The following is a 23,523-nucleotide window of genomic DNA, read 5'->3' as shown; positions in this document are numbered from 1 at the left end:
AAGCAATTACATAAGAACTTAATGATTAATATGAAAACCCGCAGAAAAAGATTCTGCTGTTGACAACTCCAGCACTGAAAAGCTATATTATAAAAAGTAGTAATTACTGTTAGGAAATAGGAAAAGTATTTGCCCAAAGGGCAGAGTAGTAGCACTTTGGGCAAATTTTAGTATTAAAAATATGAATAAAGCCTCACTCTTCTCAATTACAACAATCTCCCTAAACTAATAATTTGTCTAGGTGACAAGTTTTCAAAAGTAACTGGTCAAGTGACTTACAAACTGTGTTTACAATTAGTGCTACTGTAAACTAGTAGATAAAATCACACACGTTCATGATCAGTACAATAAACCACACTAGAACTTCTGTAAGTGGTCTTGGTGACAGCTACGCTATTATGTTAACAATTGCTGCTTTAATAAAGTTAAAGTTACAAAATGCCATCCAAACACTCTTTATGTGATAGTGATCGTGCTGAAAAACACACCTTACAATCAGCTACAAATATGAAGATGCCAGAAAAACACAAACAGCTATTAAGAGCTCTCAGGAAAAAAATAGTGAGAATGCTGAGAAAATAGAAAGCAGTATTAAAGCACAAAAACATGCTACGATAGTTGTAGATTTATGTATTCTGAAAATAAATTATTCCGCTTTTTAAATGTATTTATATTCAAATGATTCTTGACTGAATTATGAAAGGTCCTCCATGAGAACTGATCCTCCCTATGAAATGAGACTGCCCTTCATGAGATTAAACAACATCTGGACCCAGGTATAGACATAATTTTTACTAGCTTTGATGACTAGTAACCATTATAACTAAACGGTTCTAACAGTAACTAAATAAAACTAGCAGCCTCTTCCCCTGGAAGAGTAATGTCCCAATGGTTTGGCTAAAGTACAAGCTGATGGCAAAAGAGCTAGCAAAACAGGAATTTAGGATTAAACATATGAATAATAAAGCCTAAAGCTACCCCATTTGGAAGTATGTATACAGGTTTATGGGCTCTATGACAATGTAGATTTAGTCAGTCCTCCATATCTGTCAGTTCCACATCTGTGGATTCAACCAACCTCAGATTGAAAATAGTAGGGGGAAAAAAATTCATCTGTACTGAACACATATAGGTATTATTCCCTAAACAATAAAGGATAACAAATATATATGTAACATCTACATTCTATTAGGTATTCTAAGTAATCTAGAGATGATTTAAAGTATCCAGGAGTATGTGTGTACGTTATAGGCAAATACTATGCCATTTTATACTAGGGACTTGAGAATCTGCAGATTTTGATATCGGAGGGAGGGCCTTGAACCAATCCCTCGGGGATACTAAGGAACAACTGTGCCTCATTAGCATGAACTTTTTTTTTTTTTTTTTTTTTTTTTTTTTGAGACGGAGTCTCGCTCTTTCACCCAGGCTAGAGTGCAGTGGCGCGATCTCGGCTCACTGCAGGCTCCGCCCCCCGGGGTTCACGCCATTCTCCTGCCTCAGCCTCCCACGTAGCTGGGACTACAGGTGCCTGCCACCTCGCCCGGCTAATTTTTTGTATTTTTAGTAGAGACGGGGTTTCACCGTGTTAGCCAGGATGGTCTCGATCTCCTGACCTCGTGATCCGCCCGCCTCGGCCTCCCAAAGTGCTGGGATTACAGGCGTGAGCCACCGCGCCCGGCCAAGCATGAACTTTAAGAAACATTAATATACCTAATACATTCATTAAGAGAAATTAATACAGCCTAATAGGATAACTATTTACAATGCATAACAGCAACTGTTCAAATATTAGCAACATCCAAATACCCATATGTACATAAATAAAACTGTATGTGCTTTCAGTATTGATGCCATATTATTGGCCAAAAATCAATCACAAATAGATAACATATGCTTATATTTATATAAACTAAACTCATCAAATTTGTTATTTGGATGCTAATGAGCATCACATATTCAGAAAACTTCTAACTGTATCTTTTAATAATAAAATATGTTTAGGTGATTATAAACATTCTTTAGAGTTAGCCAGAAGTCTATTTTAGAAAGAAAAAGAAATGGCTGTAAACATTAAAGAAATTCTTTAAATCCCAAATTCCCACTGGCATGACCTCTATGAATTAACATAAATACACTCTCACAGCTGGTGCTCAGTTGGGTCTACGTGTCTGTTTGAAAGCAAGTACACCAAGATGGCCTGTGTCCCTGTGCCTCATGCTTCCTTAGCTTTTCTTGGCCCTTACGCCACCCCTAATATGCTCTTTCTATTTCTTGTTCCTGTATCTCTAAGTATGACCCTCTTTTCCTTCTTTTTCTTGGAGAAGGAAGAAACAAACAAGAAAACTAACATTTATTGAGCACAAAATGTTAGGGTTTCTCAGAATTGGACTCTAGGGCTTCACTTCTTTTGCTGTACTGTCCCCCTAGAGGAGATGAAATATAGCATACTAGTAAAGAGCATGAACTTAGGAAACACATTGCCTGGGTCAAATCCTGGCCCTTCTACATTCTAGGGGTGACCTTGGACAAGTTACTTAATATCTTTGTGCCTCAGATTCCCCCCACGTGGTAAAACAAGCACAGTAATCATAGTGTCATGGTGAGGACTGAGTTAACAGTTAAATGAGTTCATCTAAAGCAGTTCGAATAAAGCCTGGCAAAGAGTAAGCCCCCTATCAGTATAAGATGCTATTGTTCCCATAAGTATGGAAATAGAAGTTCAATGGGAATACGAATTCGATTACCATTAATGTGAAAACCACCTATTTGCTGATGACTCCCTGTAGTATGTCTCTACTCAGACTTTTTCTCTCATATCCCACCACTGATTGGCATTTCTACTTGGACATCTCACAAATGTCCCAAAAGTAACTTGTCCAAGATGAAATTCTTGACCTTTTCCTTCAAACCCATTCCCTCATCCATACCCCTAGTCTTCAGTCTTCACTATCTTGGTGAATGCCAGCATTATTTACCCAATTAGAGAAGCCAAAAATGTACAAAGTATTCATAACTCTTTCCTTTCCCTCAATCCAAGCCCAATTCATAAGTCCTATCATTTTCACCTCCAAAATACAACTCAAATTGACCAATCTCTCTCCATCTCCACAGCCACTGCCCTTCATCCAGGCCAGCAACCCTCTTGCTAGGTCCCTGAACAGCCTCCTCATGGGTCTCTCTGCTTTTGTCCTTGTAGTGCAACCATCCATTTTCCCAAGAGCAGATTTCTCAAAGTAAAAATTTAATCATGTCACTCTCTTCCTGTTCAGCATTCCTCAATGGCTTCCTGTTGCACTGAGAATAAAACCTAAGCTCCTTTTCAAGATCTGGCCCATGCCCATCTCACTCTGATGCACCTCCACCCTCTCTTCTTTCAACATGCTAAGCTCTGTCCTACCTTTAGCACATGCTATTCACAATACTCCCTCTTCTTCTGTTCAGCTGACATCTTTTCTTTCTATTGGTCTCAGCTTTAAGGCTACCTCCCCAGAGGCCTTTCCTGACCCTACTTAAAGTGGGTATTTCCTTTTTTTTTTTTTTTTTATCTCAGCTTGTTTCTTTCCTGCAGTGCACTCATTCACAATGTGCAATTATTTTCATTTATTTACCATCCCCCCTTCCAGAATGTAAGTTCCATGAAGGTAGGGGTGACAGAGTCTCATTCTACATTTTAGCCCAACCAACTAGCAGCTGGCTTAGTAGACGCTCAGTGATATGGGTATGATTGACTATGAATGAACTTACTGTGCTATTTTACATGTATTATCTCATTTATTCTTTACCATAATCAGACAAAGCATTGATTATCCCAATTTTAAGGGTGAGAAATATTAAAGGAGTGTAGAACAGCTTGAATGCAGAAACAGGATTCAAATGCAGGCCAGTGTTGAAATGGCTATGCTGCTTCCACCACACCACATTGCTCCCCCCATATAGTCCCCAACAGTTAGATTTAACTCTCTGCCTCCACCCAGTTTCTGACCACTTCTGCCTCTAAGAAGTCGCAAGTGTTTCCTATCATATGGGCTTCAAGGCTCTCTTAAGCTGTGGAGAATAAAAGCTGTGGTCCCAAATGACATAATTTTGCCTCCCAGGGTACAATGGCCAAAATCTAGAGACATTTTCGTTGTCACTACTCGGGAGATACTAGTGACATCTAGTAGGTGGAGGCCAAGGATGCTGCTAAAATCCTGCAGTGCACAGGAAAGCCCCCACAACAAAAAAATTATCCCACCCAAAATGCCACAATGCTGAGGTTGCAAAGCCTTGTCAATAAAGAACCAGGTTATAGCAGGGGTACCCTTGCCACTGACCACAGGAACCAGGTGGGTAATGGGAATGAGTCAAACAGGACTAATGCAAAGGGGGGAAAAGGTAGTTTTTATCATCCACTTTTTCCATACTCAGGTTCTTTTTTTATTGTTTTGTATATCGTATCTCATGTTAGTCTTTTACCACAGACATGCTTTGTTTGCATGTCTAATGGGTGTATCTTTTACTACCACAATTGTTTCCTGACGGAGCACTGGCATATATAAATAGATCAACAGACATATAGACTTACGCATATATGTACTGAGTTGCATTGTGGAAGTGTGAACAGGTTTAATATAAAATGTATTGTTACAATGTCGGCTGTGGTCAAAAAAGTTTGGGCAACATTGTCAAGGTTCTTAGTATGTCACAGCTGCCTCTGCACGAGGAAGCTATCAGGTTGAAACTTCTAAAAATAAACATGTCAAGAACCCCTCTTTACAAATGTTATCACTAAATAAGTAGCAAATAATGCCCCAAAATAAGAAAAACATATATTTATGAAAAGAGACTTTTCAACAATGCTTAGCCCTGCCCAACAGTGGAAAGACCACGTTGGAAGGCAGTGAGTTCCTCATCAGTGATTAGAACCTATGGAGGAAAGTCCCAGTCAGTTTCTAACTCTTAAAAATGTGTGCTTCTATCACGGAGCTTCAAGTTTCAAAATTACTTTCTAAATAGAAATGAATCCATTTCTGTCTAGCTTAATATTTAGTTGTTATAATTGTTCTTTTTTTGATCAGTTACAAATGAACTCTTGATGAACAAAAGAATATGCAATGCAATGTGGAAAACCAAACAGCTATTTTAAAGTCCCATACTGAAATACTGTATAATGTCAGCTTAACTCTCACTCATTCTAGGAGGGGAGGAAGAAAACAGTAAATAAAGCAGCTTTCAAAAATGTCTAAACTCTGCTCCTCTCTGCAGGATCTGAGTGGTTTTTGATGCTGTGGCAGGGCATAATCGTGGGGAAGAAATAGCTCTGACATCAGTTTATGAGGGTACAAAGCCAGAAAGAAGCAACCCAGGTCCAATCATTCAGCAGAATCATCTCTCAAGGTGCCCTGGGGCCTCATGCAGAGGGTTAACATGGACAGAAAGTCTCTAGACCCGGGTCTGTTCATCCAACTTCCATACATCTGATGGCTATGGTCCAGGGTACACCCAAGAATACAATCTACCACATTCACTGTACCTCCTTTCAATGCTCAAAGGGGCAAGTTAAGCAACGTGCTATACTGTTACATTAATACAAAACTGTATTTAGGTATGGGCATTACTAAATCCAAAGATAAGTCATCCAAATATAAGTCATGCATCCATCCAAAGAAGATTCAAAGGAAAGGCAATCAAAAAAGAAAATATGCATAAAATAGCAATAAATATCATTATTCTAAGATTTGTTATTGTAACATCCCTGTAGAAGCAATGCCATTCTATATTTTACTACAAAGTGGTTAATGTTTGTATTAGTCATTCAATAAAAATGCAACTCCATTCTGTCATCAGATCTCAAATCAGCATCACACATTTTCTTTTATTACAACAACTACAATGTGTCAAATGCTCTAAACACAAAGTATCTTCCCATGTATCACCCACCCCTTTTAGTTATGATCCTTAACAGATCCCTGTGGATCCCTGTGGAGTAAATTCGCCATGTGATAACCCCCCACTAGCAGAGAACGAAAGACTTACAAAGGAACCTGAAACTTAAACCAAACTGAACCAACCGCTGTGTACTAGATCTGAAGGCTCTGCCTCATCCACTGTATCGTGCTGCCTCCCCAAGGTGAACTTTTCTAACCTGCATACTAGCCAGCTTTTCAAGCTTGCTACTGAGAAAAAAAAAGGGGGGGGGGGGATGTGCTGGAAAACAAACAAACAAAAACAAACTTAGTTTTTCTATGCTTGAATCGGCAATGGGGGAAAAAAGTACCCTAAGAACAACCTTCTTGAGCCCATTAAAATATACTCACAGAGATGACTGGCTTTTTATGACTGAGTGGCTTTTAGCGGTGGCTGTGATCTCAGGGGAAGTCAGTCAATTTGCTGTGTCCTATTCCTTGACTTATACTGGACCCCAACTCCTGGCTAAGGGAACTTTGAGTCACTAAGGGAATCTGAAAATATACTAAGGGATAAATCAACAGTAATTAAATAGTTCAGTAGCCAAAAGCCCACTGAGGCATATAGAAAAAGCAATGTAACAGCATTTCACTAGTAGAAAAATTAGGCCTGTTATCCAAACTGCTATAACTTGCCTTATCGAAATGCCAACCAGGAAACAAAGGAAACCTGAAGTCAGTCTGAAACATATGAATGCTTCAACTTTGTTTTTTTTTTTTTTTTTTCAGCACATCATTACACATCATCCATTTGGTGCATGGCAGAGGGAGGGAAGGAGAGCCCTCCTCACCAAAGGTTCCCAGGCCAGCAGGGAGGATTAAGGCTCGGGCGCTCCAAACACAACACAACCTAGAAAGTGACGTGTCGAGAGGAATCACCGGCGGCGTTTGCGGCCAGGAAGAAAAAAGTACGCTAAAATTTAATTGTAAGTTTAAGCAACTCTCTAGGACACGGAACGTGCGTTTGCTTTGAGCTCCACGGAATCGTTTCCAAGCCAAAGCAAACCATCCTGGCGGTCAGAGGCCGAGATAACGGGAAGGCGGCCAGTCGTACCAATCAGCAGCGCCCAAGTCTCGTTAGCGCAGACCTGCCGCCCGCGGGCAGGCCAGGCAGCTGTTGATCCCCGGGCCATTCTTTTAAAGCCCAGGCAGAGCACGGGTGGGAAGCGTGCGAGGAGAGCTGAGCCAGAGAGTTGGGGGGAGGAGAAGGTAAGAACGTCCCAGAGAAAAAGTCGGAGAGGGCTGCAAACTGGCTGGTCCGGTCGGCGGGGCTCGGCGGGGCTCGGCGAGGCGGAAGCGGGAGAAGAGGGGAAGGAAGGGGAGGGGAGGGGGCCCGCGCCTCAAAGTTCCGCGTCCCGGCGGCGCCCGCGCTCGGGCTGCTCACCTAACAGGAGCGTGGTCCAGGTCCGGCCGCGCCCCGCGCGCCGCAGGCCCAGCGCCCAGCGCAGCCGGGCGGCCAGGCGCCCCCCGAGGCCGCCCCCGGCGGGCGGCGCGGCGGGCTCGGCGCGGGGCCCCTTCCTGCCAGCGGCGCCCTTGCGCCCTGGGGACAGGGGCGCGCGCTCGGGCCCGGGTTCCCCGGCGCCGACGTCCGGCGCCCCCCTCAGCGGCGACTGCGAGGCGCGGGGCGGCTGGGGCGGCTTGGGAGCCGCCTCCCGGTGCTTGTTCCGCGCCTGCAGGACCATCTTGGCATAGTCGCGCCCGCTCGCTGCGCGCGCCCGGACGGCGGCCGGAGAACGGCGGGCTGGCTGGGCGGCTGGGCGCAGCTCACTCTCCAGCGGGCGGGCGGAGGGCGGGCCCGTCCCTCCCCGCGGGCCGGGAGGCGGGGAGATCGCGGAGGCCAGGCGGCTGCTGCCTGCCTGGCAGTACCGCCGAGAGGCGGCGCCGGACTTGCGAGCCCGCCGCCGTTGCCGCCGCTCCGGTTGTCACGGCGACCACGGAACGCCGCGGGGCGGGGGCGGGGACACCCTGCGAGCGGCCGCCGCCCCGCCCCCGCCGCCCCTCTGCGCCGGACGCGGGCTCCAGGCCGGCCAGCGCGCACGCGCGGACTTCCGGCGCAGGCGGGGCCCGACCCCTCTGGCGCCCGGCGACCCACACCTCTTCGGCGCCCGCGCGGGGCTCGGCCGGTGCGAGGACGCGGGGACGGACAGCCTTCCGGAGGCGGCCCCCCTTCCATTGTAGGACTGATGGGGCCGAAGGAAGAGCCCTCTCGGGATCGGGGCGCTGATTCAAGTTTCGGAGCCTATTAAGGCTGCGCGTGGAGCCCGCGCAGGCGAGACGCGGCGGGGCAGGGAGAAGGCGCCCGGAGCGGCCACTTAGGGGCGCTGTGCGTGCGCCCTGGGCGCCTGGTCGGCCCCGCCGCTGTGAAGCTCGCGGGTGGCAGTCAAGTCACCGTCTCCGTTTACTCCCCACAGTGTGGTCGGGCAACTTGGAGCGCAGCCCCTCACTCACCGACAAGAAGAACGGGCGCGACTCGATTTAAAATAGTAACAGAGTATTAAAATAGCAGCCAGGAATCTCTTGGGGAGCTGATAAGGGACGAGGCACAACTGTAAACTGAAGACCAGGGTAGGAGCCAGGCTGAAGGTGATAGGATGGATTGGCTGGAGCAGGAAAGATTATCAATAGGTACATTCGGTTTGTTACACTTTCTGTAACCTTGTTGCTTAATAGAAAGCAGGAAAAGTTTGCGTTGATAAGATAGGAGATTTTAGTCGAAAATATGTTTTCTTTTACATAGCAGAATGCACGAGTAAATTAAACCCGGGAAAATGTGGAAACCCAGGTAGATCCCAGTTCTCCCTCCACCCCTGCATTCTTTACACAAAGTCTTACAACCGCATGGATTACAACTGGGAAGTTCCTTTCCTGGCCGTGCCCAGTGGGCTTGTTCCAAAAAGTTGTCTTTAAGTCCCAATGTTGTAAATCAAGGACCATCGTTCTGCTTATCTCTATTGTAATTCCAGGGACTTCACGTGGCTTTCTCGCTCTCTCTGTTTCTTTGCCCAGTGATTTCTTTACTAATACCAGCATTCGTTCACTGTTAGCCTTAAGAGACAGTGGATTATTTTGTAAAGGAAGGGTGTTTGCCATGCTAATTAATACTCCCTCATACCCTGTCTAGTTTATGAATTTGGATTTTCCAATGTCTTTATTGGAGCAAGGAACAGCTATTTTTATACACTGGTTTAAAAAATAATGGTTGAAAGTGGGATGCAGAAGGCTTGGATTCTGTAACATTGTCAGCTGAACCCAATGTTACCTCTGGGATTAATGTTGAATTTATTCAGTTAAAAGAAAGCTAACTCAATGTCTATTAAAGATAATACGAATAACTGGCTGGGCGCTGTGGCTCACGCCTGTAATCCCAACACTCTGGGAGGCCGAGGCAGGCATATCAGGAGGCCAGGAGTTCAAGACCAGCCTGGCCAAGATGGTGAACCTCTGTTTCTACTAAAAATACAAAAATTAGCCAGGCGTGGTGGCGGGCGCCTGTAGTCCCAGCTACTCGGGAAGCTGAGGCAGAAGAATCGCTTGAACCTGGGAGGCGGAGGTTGCAGTGAGCTGAGATACGCCACTGCACTCCAGCCTGGGTGACAGAGCAAGACTCCATCTCAAAAAAAAAAAAAAAGATAATACAAATAACTTGTTGGATTTTTTTTAATGATTAGAAAGATGCATGGAAAAAGAGGTTCAACATTTGAATTATTAGATTGCTCTGTGTCTGCTTTATGTGATAGGCCCTGAATTCAGGAACTGCCTCCCTTAAGCTGGTACCGTTCAGGAAAACACTTGTTGAATGAATAAGTGAGTGAATGAATGCAGTTCCGCAAGTGCTTGTCAGTTCCCCTTCTCAGCTTGGCAACCATGCAGAGAATCCCAGAGAGGAGCAGTGTGGGGTATTAGTTTTTTTGTTTTTTTTGTTTTGTTTCGTTTGTTTGTTTTTTTCTTAAACATGGTCAATTTAGATCCAGGTTGCAGCCACTGCATTGACCCATACCAGCCTTGACCAAGGTATTATACCTCTTTGAGTCTGGATTTCTTCGTTCTTAAAATGGGGGCAACAAAAACATCTAGTTCACAGGTTTGTAAAAAATAAGACAATGTATCTAAAGCATCTAACAATTACATATATCCAAGTAGTTGCTCAGTGAATTTTCAAATTGTCTGGATGTTGGTAGTTGCTCGATAAGTGTTCAAAGTAGCGGATGACGTTTAAGGAGAGTGGCAAACTTCTGTCCTCCCAGAACCTGAGGTTGACATTCCAAGTTGGGGTATAGCAAGGGGAGAATGCCACCCTGAGTGGGAGAGCAAGAACAGCCACGTGATCTTTGAGCCAGGCCTGCTGGGCTTCAAGCTTCTCAGCTCCCTGGGCAGTTGATGTGCCTGAATGGCTTCCTGCTTTCCACAGATGTTTTACAAATGTTGCCCATCTCATGGGTCCTTAGGCCTGGATAAAATAGTAGGCAACTCCTCATGCCCCCTCCCAAAAGGGAGGCATTTCACACAGGAAGGTGGAGGAATGGAAACCAGAACAGTCATGGAAGATTATATGCCGAATTTCATTTTATCCTTAGTACGACGAGATCCACAAGAGCAGGGAATGGGAATGCAGTTAATTTCTGTATCTGTATCTGTAGACCAGTGCCTGCCACACATAGGGGTGGATGCTAACAAATAAAAAACCTCTGGCAAACTGAAAGCTGCATATTAAAAAAAATTTTTGTACATGGACAATCTATGAATGCATCTAAGGTTATAATGAAATTAAGCATTAAAATTACCAGCTTTAATGTGCTTTTTTTCTGGGAGTTCCAGATGCACCAGAAAGGTACTTCCTGCGTGATGCTATAGAAATACTGGTTCAGGGCAGACAGATTTTTAAGGACAGGAACCTGAAAGAGCAACCACTTATAAAGAATTGCTGCACTGGTCCCTGGGGTGCAAGCCAAGTCTTTTTCTCACTACAAGCTACACTTTGGGCATCGAAATAAAAATGTTTAATTAAAAAGACATACCTTTTAAACTTTGGGGATGGAGACGGAGATTATAAGGAGGAAATGAGCATAAAATAAAAAGCAAGAACGTAAAATCATAGAAGAAAACAAGATGTGGAGAAATAAAGCTTAGTGATAATAACGTATTGGAATCAGGGAAACATCATCAGATGTGCAATGAAAAAAGTAAATTTGGTCAAGGGAAGACTATGTTGGGAACCAGTTTTCTTATGTCTCCACATTGGCATTTTAAAGGCCCCATTTAGAACTTCTAAATATTCCCCTTTTCCTCCTACTTGCTCTCCTACCCATAGAGTGACAGCTGAATGAGAAATCCATGACATTTATTTGTCATTTCCTTGAACTAGGTCACTTGATCACTGTATTGGAGAAGTTTACTAGGGTCAAGTTCTAGAATCTGACATTTGTCTCGCTAAGCAGTTGCTCATTCCAAGAGAGGAACCTGCATAATTCCAGCACACTTCTTGGAAACCTAAAATGGGTGCAACAAAATATGTCTGTAACATTCTACTTTCCAAAGCTCCAGCATTAACTTGACACTATATTATAATGTATTCTTTTAGTCTGGTGAGAACAAATGTAAATTGCTACTCTGTTGCTCTTCACATGTTATCTTCTGTCTTTCCTGGAGCTGACCTTGTAATTTAAACTGTTCATGCTCCAATGAGTGTTCCTGAGAAACTCAGAGTTCATTATTAGGTCTAGTTATAGTGCATCATCAAGAACCACTCTGTGGCAGAGAGGCATGTCTCTTTAGAATGTAATTCCTGTTGTTGAGGGCTTACTATGTCTTTAGTAGATATTAGAGACACTTAAAATTCATATACTAAGTCCCCATCCCCAAGGGCTTACGGTTTCATTGGACAGGCAGGGTAAGCTAGAAAAAAATATATAGCAAAATATGTGATTCAGAGAATAAGTACTAAAAGATTTCCAAAGAGAAGAGATGATGGCCAACATGATTTAGTTTTCAGGGAGTAGGTGAAATTTGGTCTAGGCCGTGCTGGAAGGCCATATTTTGTTTTAATAGAAGGGAACATGGCAAAGGAATTATAATCAGGGAGCTATATATTTCTAAAAACCCTTGCTCAGTGCCTGGCACACAGTCGGTGCTAATATGAACACCTTAAACCTTTTCAGATGAGGAAGGGAAGAAACAACTAATGTACATTTTAGGAATAAGTGAATGGATTAAAGAGTGAATGAATGAGTTAACTAATGAGTGGAACATGAAATGCCTAGAGTACCCCAATCTGGAGCCTGGCTTTCAAAGTTCCCCAAATCTAACTGGGCCAGAGCAGGCTTCTCCCCCAAGGGTACTTAGTTCCCCCTACAGTGAAGGTGGCTTTAGGAATACTGGGAGGCAAAAATTCTAACTCTGGCCTTCTCTTTGGGCCAGAATATGCTTTCCTCCAGCTTGCCTCTGTTGACTCCTTTTCAGAGGCCTGAACCTTCCTCTCACCTGCCCCCAGACACAGGAAGATTTGGGACCAATTCAGTTGGACACCATATGGTCAGTCTCCTACCTCCATTATCTAGGGTGGGCACCTGGATGTATCACACAATGTATCCTCTCACTCCTAAGCTGTTCCCTCTACTTAACCTTGCCTTGTGCTCCCTGGGGTCAGCGATCTGTTCCTGATACACTCAGCTCTTCTCTGTAGCTTCTACCCCTTCCCAGAAGACCCTTCTCCTATGACAGGTTCATTCTCCCACAGCTCCACTCCCTCGTTCCCCAAGCCTTCTTTCTCCCTCCTGGAAAGCTCCTCTGAACTCCTTTCCATCTCCTCTGTTTGTCACTAGTGTCTTGTGCAGACTGCCCATCAGCTCCCCCTTGACCTCACTAGCATTGGCCCCAGTCCTTCCAGCTCCTACCAGTGCTAGGAATGACTTCAACACTGAGCCTCTCAGTCCCTTGACATCCTCATCTCCAGGGACCTGCACTCCCACTTCATGTCACTGACCAACACTTACGGTCTCACCTTGCACCATATCATCACCCCAGTCTGGCTTTGCCTCTGCATTTTAAAGTTCAGACATCCAATCCTCCACTGCCTCCAAGTCTGTTTGGTATTCTATCTTCATCCCAGGGCCTGTCACTGCAACTCCCTCTGCCAGGATCTTTCCTTGCATGGTCCTTCTGTCTCATCCACGTGGCAGAATGTTACTATTCAACTTTGTATCCATACCCATGCTATTTACTGGAGTGCTGGAGAAATCCCACAACTTAGAAGGCAGGAACCCTATGGATTCATAGTTTCCATTAGCAACTGGATCCTACATACTGCCTTCTACATTCTCCTGGTTCCATTCTCCCAAGAAGATACAGCAAATGTCCACTAGTCTCTTAAACCTGCTACCCTGTCACCAGCTCCCACACCCCTAAACATGGCCTTGCCTCCTACGCAGTGGAGAAACTGGGCACTATCAGAAGGAGCTGCCACATACCCTCAGACTCACCAAAGATTCTGCTTCTTACCCCAGTGTAAGCACTGAATGGGCAGGTGGGCATATGGGTCTGAGGCTGAGGAGAGCTAGCCTGTAGACACAGGTTTGGAAATCTTCAAAAAAAGACAATAATGAGATCGCCCAGGGGATGTGTGTGAAGTAAAAAGAGCCTAGTTTTTGAACTCTAGAGGACATCGATGTTTGTGAACAGGAGGTGTCTTTAAGGGAGACTGGAAAAGAGCAGCCAGAGAGATCACAAAACCCAGGAGCATGTGGGTCAGAGAAACCAACGGAAGGAAGTGGTCAGCTGACATGATAATGACTGGCATGTCCTATGATCCAGAAACATGGAGGTCTTTAACCATCTTGGTGAGAGCAGTTCTGTGCAGTATTAGATGAAGATGCCAGACTTCTGTGAACTTGAGTGTGACTGGAAAATCCTTCTGAGGAAAGCACAAGGACTCCTAGAAGCCTCTGAGGAAGCAGAGACAGCAAGTATAAGGGACTCTGCCAAGGATGTCTATGCATGAAGGAAGGAGGGAGATCGAGTGGTTGCCTTGGGGAGATGCTGGTTTAGTGGAGAGTTCTAGTAAAGATAACAGCTATGTCCCTTGGGCATGCTTAAGGCTGTAGAAAGGCAGCCAGAAGAGTGGAGAGATGACCAAGCAGCTAGTTAGTAGAGGGAGCACCATCCCCTGGAAGAGAGGTTAGCTGTGTCCAGAAGAGGGGCTCCTTGTGATGGAGTATCTTTTAGTCACCTCAAACCCCAAAGCCCAAGCCTGCTTTTCCTCCAGTCTCCTTACTGCAGCAAGTGGCACTACCATTCCCCCTATTCCTTTATCCAGGCAGTCATCCTGCTGATTCTGTCTCATTAATGGTCCTCAGATCAATTCATTGCTTTCCACCCTCAACGCCATGATCCACAGTCATTTTTCCCATGGTCTTCATCAGCAGCCCCTAAATGGCCTCTTTGCATCTTCTCTTGCTGCCCATCAATCTTCCACAGAGCTGTTTCCAATATGCAAATTGAATCCTGTCACTCCTTGTTTTGAAAACCATTCAACACTTCCAAATCTGTCGACATGGCCAACTAGGCCTTCAGGATCTATGTCACACACCCTCTTCCTGCCCCTTCTTCTCCAGCCTTGCCTCTCACCATTCCCCAGTGCCCCTTTCCATTTCCCAGTGCTCCTCACCATTTCCCAGTGCCTCTCACCATTCCTCAGTGCCCGATGCCCTCTCTTCCCTGGACATGCACACATATTGTTATGGATGGCCACCCTTCTGTCCTGCCCAGACCCTGCCAGTTCTCCTGGATGACTCTGGCTCAGTCTTCACATTTCACTTAGAACTCAGATCCTGCAGGAACTCTCCTCTCCTCCTGTAACTTAGACCTTCCCCTGTCATATCTCTTACCACGCTGTTTTTGTTTTGTTTTGTTTTGAGACGAAGTCTTGCTCTTGTCCCCCAGGTTGGAGTGCGATGGTGCGATCTTGGCACACTGCAACCTCCGCCTCCTGGGTTCAAGCGATTCTCTTGCCTCAGCCTCCCAAGTAGCTGCGATTACAGGCGCGCACAGCCACACCCAGCTAATGTTTGTATTTTTAGTAGAGAGGGGGTTTCACCATGTTGGCCAGGCTGGTCTCGAACTCCTGACCTCAGCTGATCCACCCACTTCGGCCTCCCAAAGTGCTGGGATTACAGGCGTGCACCTTACTACACTGTTTTAATTGTCCACTTATTTGTCTGATTTCTTTGTCGGACTGTAAGCTTCTTGAGCCTGTAATGGGGTGAGGAAAGTGCAATTGGGCTGAGAGAAGTTGAACTTCAGTCCAATCCAACAGGGAATTCTGGAGCTAGGATGCCCCTTCAAACTCATTGCAAGTTGCAGTAAGGATCTCAAACCTTTAACATTCACATCAACTCACATCAACCTATTATCAGTGCTGACTGCTTCCAATGAGTGGGAGTAACCTCGGGAAGGCAGCTCCCTTCAACCGAGAGCAATTGCCAAAGAGGGACTCAGTTGGGAGCCCTCAGCCACAAACACCCCTGTCATGCTGAGGGGAGGCGGGCTTCAGACCTGAAGGAGGAATCCGGGTGGCCACCACAGCATCTGCTACCAATACCTTTAGTGGCTCAGGGCCACCAGATACACCATAGGTGCCTATTAAATCTTTGTTGGTTAATGATTGATTACGTGATTAAATGAATTAATTAAGTCACAGAAAACAAGTTTAATTACGTTAAATGACTCAAGATTCAGGGCCTTAAAGACGGGCAAATGTTTTATTTAGAAATAAAAAACTAGTGAAGGTTCTTGAGCAAAACACTAATGGATTTTAAACAGGATTTGAGGAACATTGTGCAAGTAGATATGTTATGAGGGAGTAAATTTGTGACATGTGGGCGGTGGGGATGGCTGAGATGACAGCAAGAATGTGGACAGGGGGAGAAATCCTAGGGACTGGGAGGCTGCTGCTTTAACAGGAAGGATGAGGTATGGCATGCCTGTAATACAGTGTTTAGAGCATGACAGGACAAATAGGAGACCAGCTGAAAGGTTAACTTTGGAAAATATGTATGATTCTGCTTGACCTCATTAATATTAATAGGTTCAAGCAAAGATTTGCCCATTTTGAATATATTAAGTATAGATTAGATGTAAATTCCTTGAAGGCAATACTACATCCCCAGAGCCTAGGGCAGTAGCTGCACACACGACATGCATAGTACATTTGTTTAATAAGTAAGTGAATCAAATCTTGATTGACAGAACTCTAATACAGATTCCTAAAGATTAGGAAACAGATTGGTATAAGTCTAGACCTTCAAAGTATTCACTGTACATTTCTAAACTATAGTTACTTTAGAGTAATCTTGCAGATATATTTTAAAACTAAGAAATTTAGTTGTTTTACTTACCAATCAGGCATTAATTCAATTCACCTCCCCTAGTACCATGAATCATGGTTTGTTCTTAGGAAATGAACCTTAAGGAAATAGCTGGAAACATTTCATTGCCGTGGCAAGATGACCTGAAGCACACTCTGCTCAGCAACGCTGGAGTGGGTGAATTCCCTGCTTTTACTTTTGCCAGCCAAGAAGCTCCCTGTTGCTACAGTATCCAGTTTCCAGTTTGTAGCAGGCAACAGATTAGGGAGGAGTCTCTGGTAAGGAGTCTTTTGCTTTTAAAAGAAAACTAACTGACATGAATTCTAGCACCTAATTTTTGCACCTGGACTATGAACATTGTGTCTGGAGGAGTCAAGGCTGCTCTGGCAAGAGCTGAAGTATAAAGTGCAGTGAAACTGTGCTCTAGCATTGGCGTCTTGCTTGCAGAGCCGTGTACACCATGCTAGGTTTCTAGCAGCTTTGGGAGGAATATGCCATGTGTGTTCTGTGCAGTCTCAGAAGCAATCAAAATAAGTGATTCCCAGTTGCCACTGGCCCTGAGTTAATGAGAGAATTGGAGGATAGAAGATTAAAAAAAAAAAAAAAAGAGCTTATTCCCATCCTTTCTGGCCTGCCCAAAATGGCTTCTTTTATGGATGCAATGGACAAAAGAGGAAGTGGCATCAGCTAAGCACACAGAGGAAGAAGTGGCATCAGCTAAGCACACAGCCCAAAATTCCATGGTTGGTCCATGGACTTCCACCCATGTTTTGAGGGTTTCCACCTCTGGTTGGGGGTGACTGGGGTTGGGGGGGTGGGTAATGATGTTAATGATATTTTAGGGCCAGTGCTTTTCTTCATCCTGAGCCTCTCTCAATACTCAATTGTTCAATGTGTGGAAGTTGGAGAGAGTTAAGTTGGGCCTCTGGATTCCCCTAAAGAGATGCCACAATAATACCCCCCAGTGATTGTTTCAAATGATGTGTCTTGCTTTGTGTGATCAGCATTTAGTCACACTTGGATCTTAAACAGCCTTGAGAGCTAGTTGGAACAGCCCAATTTATGCTTATCATAGCACTGCAATTCACACGCAGACTTGATGTTTGTTCTCCTTTCCTCATCTCTCATGATGAAAAAAAAAAAAAACCACAACTAGGACTGTAAGAACTGACACACAATTCCTTCAATGTCAGCTTCAAGGTTCTAATCTGCAATATTATTTTCTTCATGAGAATTAGACTTGCATGGAGAATCTGATGTTAGTTACTTTACATAACATAGACAACCATGTAATACAAGATTCGGCCCTCCATAGCAATCCTGGACAGCTAGAGAATGCTTGGCTATCTTTGAAGCCCACTCCATCCAAAGTGGGTGAACAATGAAATGATGGGATGCTAAACTTCCACTGTTCAGTGTGTTAAATGCAAACGTTCAAAAAAATTAGTTTGCCTCCAACCTTATGTATTCTGAGTTTCTTTTCTTCTGTGACTATTTTGGACAAATGCATGCATTCCAGAAACCACTGAGCAAATAAGATGATTAAAGGAGAAAGAATATAGTGAGACCAGGGGACCAAGGACCTTAACAAAGGCAGCCTAGGGAATGAAGACATGATGGAGGGAGAGTAGGAAAGCTGAGGGATGGGCAGCTCATTGGAAGCTGGAGGCAGAGGTGACACTGATGTTTGGAGTCTCTCATGTGGCTGGGTATGATGCCTCGGGGAAACTTCTCTGGAGCCCCAGAACAGGCCACTGCTGAACCCCAGGCCTGCATCATCCCTTCATCTAGTTTATTTATTGGGATTCCAGGCACAATTTTATTTTAAAGATGGCAATGCTGCTATTTAAAAAAAAGGCAAGCAAAATATAAGCTTGCTTAAGATGCACTTTATCAGCTCCTGTCCCTAGAGAATGAGTTTCAGGTGAGGTCTTTGTCTGCATTTCTAGCCAGAGGACCGTGATGCACATGGATCTTGACCACACCTTGCAAAATGCTGGCCTGAAAGGTGGTTTAAGGGTCATTACTCCAAAGGAATCAGTTCTGAGTGTTTGGAGGTCACACTTCCCACTAACTTAAGGGTTGTTTTTTTTGTTTTGTATATGTGTTTTTATAGATATGGAGTCTCACCATGTTGCCCAGGATGGCCTCAAAATCCTGGGCTCAAGCAATGCTCCTGCCTCAGCCTCCCAGAGTACTGAAATTATAGGCATGAGCCACTGCACCTGGCAAAGGTTTTTCAATTTTTTTTGACTTTTTCTCCTGTTTTCCATTTTTTGAGGACAAATATTTTCTCATATTCCTCTATTAGGAATATTTAATAATCTATACACTCGTGGACACATTCAGAAAAAGCAAACAAAATTTTAAGATACCAGGGGAAAAAAATAGAGTCCTATTACCAGTTTATACTTCATCCCTTTTTTTTCTTTCTTTTTTTTTTTTTTTTTTTTTTTTTTTTGAGACAGAGTCTCACTCTGTTGCCCTGGCTGGAGTGCAGTGGCACGATCTTGGCTCACTGAAACCTCTGCCTCCCAGGTTCAAGCGATTCTCTTGCCTCAGCCTCCTGAGTAGATGGGATTACAGGCGCCTAGCACCATGCCTGTTTAACTTTTTTTGTATTTTTATAGAAATGGGGTTTCACTATATTGGCCAGGCTGGTCTTGAACTCCTGACCTCATGATCTGCCCACCTCGGCCTCCCCAAGTGCTGAGATTACAGGCATCAGCCACTGTGCCCAGCACCCCCCCCCCCCGCCTTTTTTTTAGAGTCATATTTTGGAGGAATAGGTATTGAACATCCATCATAATTCTTTTTCAGTAGTTTAAGATGAATCTTGGAAACAAGTCTTAAAAATGTTGCCAAGAGAATGAGGTAGGTAACAATAGGACATGTACTATTTATAAAACTTTATTAAGAGGTTACACAGATACATTATTTTGGGATCTGTAGAGTTAGACTATTTCAGAGCTGGTGTCATCTAACCCTTTTTTTGGAACCTGAAAGTGGGGGGCAAAAGGAGTAATGACACTGCTCAGTGGATACCCATAGGCCGCTGCCTCTCATCCCTGCAGCTCTGGCAACATTACAATTACCTGGGAGGCTCTGAGAAATGCTGGTGCCCAGATGTCACTCCAGGAGAATGCAATCAGAAAAGGGTGACATCTGTACCTTTTAGAAGTTTCTCAGGTGATTCTGCCAAGCAGGGAGCCTGAGACCCACAGCTTTAGGGAAAAGAGAAATGACCTCTTTGCTCATTCCTTATGATATGACAGATTTTTAACATATATTAATTTATTTTTACCCAGGGTCTGTACAATAAAAGGAAAAGATAATGAGGTAACCAGTAATGCAGAATGTCTCTCTGATCACGAGTCAAAATGTGGAAGTGGGTTTCACACATCAAAGGTGGGACTTCGTTCCTGGCACTGGTCTCTATTTGAGCTCCTCTTTTGTAGCCTCTACAACAATTAGATTAGCTCATGAGTGCTAATTTATCCCACCGGGCACAGTAGATATACAGTATTGGCTGGAAAATGATTGGAAACTTTAACCTGGGATGCCAGAGGTTTGCCTCCCAGACGCCCGCTTGTCTCCTCTGCTTGGTCCCAGCTTGACGGCAGCGCAGGCAACCTGAGCAGGACTCACCCCATCTCCCCGCTCCCTGGAAGAGAAACAGAAAGAGCGTGAAGATGATGGATGGAGGAAGGGAGAAGTGAATCAAGGTGCAAGACTGAGAGCTGGTGAAGTCATGAAATATCTTGGAGAAAATCTCCTCAAATCCCCTTTTTCCCTGGAGTTACTCAAGCACAAGATGCATTTCGGGAGCCAGCCAAGAAAGAGGCCCATGGAATTTTAAGAGTCAAGAAAACAAAAGAAATCCAGGCTTAGCCAGCCTGTAGATTTGTGTATGGGTATGATACAAGGCAGTAATGATACATTTGTTCTTTATGCCCCCAAATAAGAAGACTGATACACAATCAAGGAAAACCCCCAGAAAAGGGACAAGCCTTACAATAGCAAATAGAAAGAGCCCTACAAAACTAGCCTTTACCAAGTTCTAGGGATTGTCTAAGGATATCACATATACTACCTTGTTTAATTCTCACAGGAGCCTACAAGATGCATCCTTTCATTGTCCTCAATTTGTAGAAGAAAGAACTCAGAGAGGCTGAGGAAACTTGCTCAAGGTTATATCACTAGTTAGGGGTGGAGCTGGGGTATGAACTCAGGCCACTGTTCCTAACCCTTGACACTACACTGTCTTGTGAGGTGGACAATTCATAAAAGATAACAATGTGAGTTTTTTTCCCTTAAAAGCTAAAAATTGCTTCCTTGAAAATAAAGATGCTAAGAGCCCACCCTAAGAATCACAACCCATCCTAAGAAAGTATGTTCAGTGCAATTGAGTGTGGCAGATTATGGGGATTAACTTGAATTCTCTTTATATATTACAAAGTAAGTCATTAGCAGACTTTGGAACTCTGTTGTTAGTAACAAATGGCTTACACCCCAGCCCATTGCAACACCCCAGTGTGCTGTGATACCACCATGGCTGGGAACAATTGGCCTGGAAAATAGACCTAGGCAGAAAGATATTTATGTAACTGAGTTGAAGAAGGTAGCTGGAAGGTGCATGAAGCTAGACATTGGCAGTGTGTGTCAGGTGCTCCAGCTTAGGGCCTTCCTGGAAAATGGGCAGGAAAAATAGATGGTGACAAAGCAAACACATCAGTGTTGAGGGTGAGCCGGCAGAGATAAGTTCTGGGGCATTCTGCTGCCTGCCAAGACTACATAAGTCCCAGGAGCCACAGAATTTGTTGCATAAGATTAAATCACTCCGAGCTGAGAATTTCCCCCTTTAAAGGAATAAATGGCAAGGCACCGGGGAAAGAATGAGCCAACTCTTCTAGGACATGTGTGCCTCCACTTAGGCATTTTGGTCCCCTGACCCTCCAAGACATTGATGTGACTTTGGCCAAGTCACTGGTTGTTACCATAAGGGGATGAAATACATGTTTCCCTAAATCCCTTCCAACTCAAAAAATATGGGATACTTTGAATAAAATGAGGTTGGCACAAAATTCTGGTTCCCTTTGAGAATGTCTAGCTCTGATTGCTAGATTTTCACTGCATATTTTCCTCTGGCCTTCAATCATCTCCCAATAATTTACCCCCAAATCTTTGTTATTTCGAATGAATAGACTTTTCGTAGAGCCCTACTGCATCTCTGGTCCACAGACACTAAGACGTCTTAGCATTATTAAATTGTAAGCCAAAGACGTATCTATATATCTAAATACTGTGTTTGCATACTTTCCCTGATCATTATGTACTTTTTCCCCATTCCATTACCACCTAAAATGCATTTTGTGATATTTCATTAAAGAGGAATAATTATATTAGAGAAGTTTGTTTTCAGACATCAACATGCGCCTTTGGGTTACATTTCAAATTATCAAGATGGACTTAAAAGAGATAACACCATTTAGTGTGCTAATTATCACAAGATTCTCAAAGTGCGCCAGAGCTCTAGGTGCTTTTGCTGTTTAAGAAATGTGACTAAAAACTTCCACTCCTAAAGCTTAGCATGCATTGACTACCTACTACGGATTGGGCTTGATATTGAGGATAGAGAAGAACAAGACAAGTCTAGTAGAGCAGGAAAGTGTGTGTGTAAATACGTTGTAGCCACCACCCTCTGGAGTGGTTCTCCATTTCACCAAGAATCCCTTAGGCCCTCCCCAGCAGCACTCTTTCCCCTTCTATGCCCAGGAGCCTGCAGCACAATTGTATTATGTGACATAGCCCTGAATGGATACTGGCCCCTGCACAACCAGGCAACATTGTCTCTGCCAAGAATTTGGACCTATAACTAAGAGTTTTAATTTAGCCTGGGCAAGCCTGGTGAATGACAGACTCAAAACTGAAGATTATGGAGCAGCCACTTCTGCTTGTAATGTTGGCTGAGAAGTAGAAATATAGAAATAATCAGTGTGCAGAGTAGAGTGCAGCAGACAGTGAGAAACAAGGATGGGGAGGGAGAGAGAATGGATAATTAGATGACTGAATGAATCCTGGAGAGCCTTGCTTCCCACCAGCTGTTGGTTCCAGACCCTCCAGTCACATTCCAACACCCCAGTGCTTGAGGCCCCCTACATTTCCTTTTTATGTTGTTTAAGCCTTGATTTTTTTTTCTTTGCAACCAAGAGTTCCAACTAATAAATGAGTGTAATAATTTGTTATTGGTATGATAATGGAAGTGGGTACAGAACAAATTTTAACCTATCTTATTTATACAAATAGAGTACAGATGTCAATTGTACTTAATGTTAAATAGGCCAATGACAACTCATTTTTGTTCTCAAATCCTTTCCACTATAAACATTTATGCACAGCAACATTTGCAAGACATTGAGCCTTGGCAGTGAGTGTAACAAGATGCATAGCAATGGTGGGCAACCTTATTTTGATCAAGAGCAAATTAGGAAAAAGCAAAAATTACTTACAGGCTATATTTCTGTCTCATTCAAAATGGCTTTATTGTTGATCTTATGGGGAAAATTGCATTTTTGCAACTCAGGTGATTTATTTATTGAAGAGAAGAATGCCAACAAGAAAACTTTTTAGGCCTCTGAAAGATTGTAACATGTTCCAGTTTAAGAATTTGTAACTCCAGACAGCTCTAATTGTCTATCTCTTATGTTTGGACTGCACCTTAATTTTCACCACATGAGTTCATCTGCATTAGCCCCAAGTATCCTTCCATCCCCCCCACCAAAAAAATCTGGCCCATGAGGTATTATTATCCTCATTTAGAGGATATGGATAAATTAAGGCTCTGTTTCAAAGCAAGTCTGTAAATTCTTTAACATTCTTCCCATCAAGAAGAGAGACCTATCTCCTGCCCTGGAACATGGGCAGCACTTTCGACTGTCTGCATGCATATAATATGGTGGAAGTGACACTGCTTGACTTGTGAAGCTGGATCACAATGGGTGATTGACTTCCACCAGCCCATCTCCAGGGACAGGTGACTTCATGTAAGAAGTCCAGCTACCCTGACAGAGAGTCCACATGGAGGGAGCACACTGTAATAGACAGAGGTGCCTGAGGAGCCCCGGCTGTTCCAGCCGCCAGCTATTTAGGTCTTCCCAAGCCAGGCACCAGAGAGTATAAATGGAAAGGCCTTCAAGAGAACTCTAGCCCCATCCAAT

General features: G+C 44.1%; 1 protein-coding gene and 2 long non-coding RNA genes across 4 annotated transcripts in view; 2 read left to right on the top strand and 1 right to left on the bottom strand.

The window, feature by feature from the left end:
* The window catches only part of DPY19L1 (dpy-19 like C-mannosyltransferase 1), a 106,976-nt gene extending 99,154 nt beyond the window's left edge, over positions 1-7,822 (bottom strand). The window contains exon 1 of one of the 2 annotated variants that reach the window (XR_008660145.2): positions 7,333-7,822. Coding sequence is in view for 1 of the 2 variants with exons in the window: in XM_055293440.2 (XP_055149415.1) it covers positions 7,333-7,630 (298 nt within the window). In the remaining variant the exon portion in view is untranslated. The remainder of the gene's footprint in view (positions 1-7,332) is intronic. The other variant, XM_055293440.2, reaches the window with a different exon arrangement.
* Positions 5,969-6,827, top strand: LOC134731443 (uncharacterized). Its single transcript, XR_010113719.1, has 2 exons — positions 5,969-6,112; positions 6,678-6,827. It is a non-coding gene; the product is annotated as an uncharacterized lncRNA (long non-coding RNA).
* LOC129490046 (uncharacterized) overlaps positions 7,071-23,523 on the top strand; it is an 86,848-nt gene continuing 70,395 nt past the window's right edge. Inside the window, exon 1 of the long non-coding RNA XR_008660148.2 lies at positions 7,071-7,157. This is a non-coding gene — a long non-coding RNA (uncharacterized lncRNA). The remainder of the gene's footprint in view (positions 7,158-23,523) is intronic.

The sequence above is a fragment of the Symphalangus syndactylus genome, chromosome 9 (assembly GCF_028878055.3).
Source record: "Symphalangus syndactylus isolate Jambi chromosome 9, NHGRI_mSymSyn1-v2.1_pri, whole genome shotgun sequence".
NCBI lineage: Eukaryota > Metazoa > Chordata > Mammalia > Primates > Hylobatidae > Symphalangus > Symphalangus syndactylus.
The sequence above is the reverse complement of the archived record's forward strand: the minus strand, read 5'-3'. Positions and strand labels throughout refer to the sequence as shown.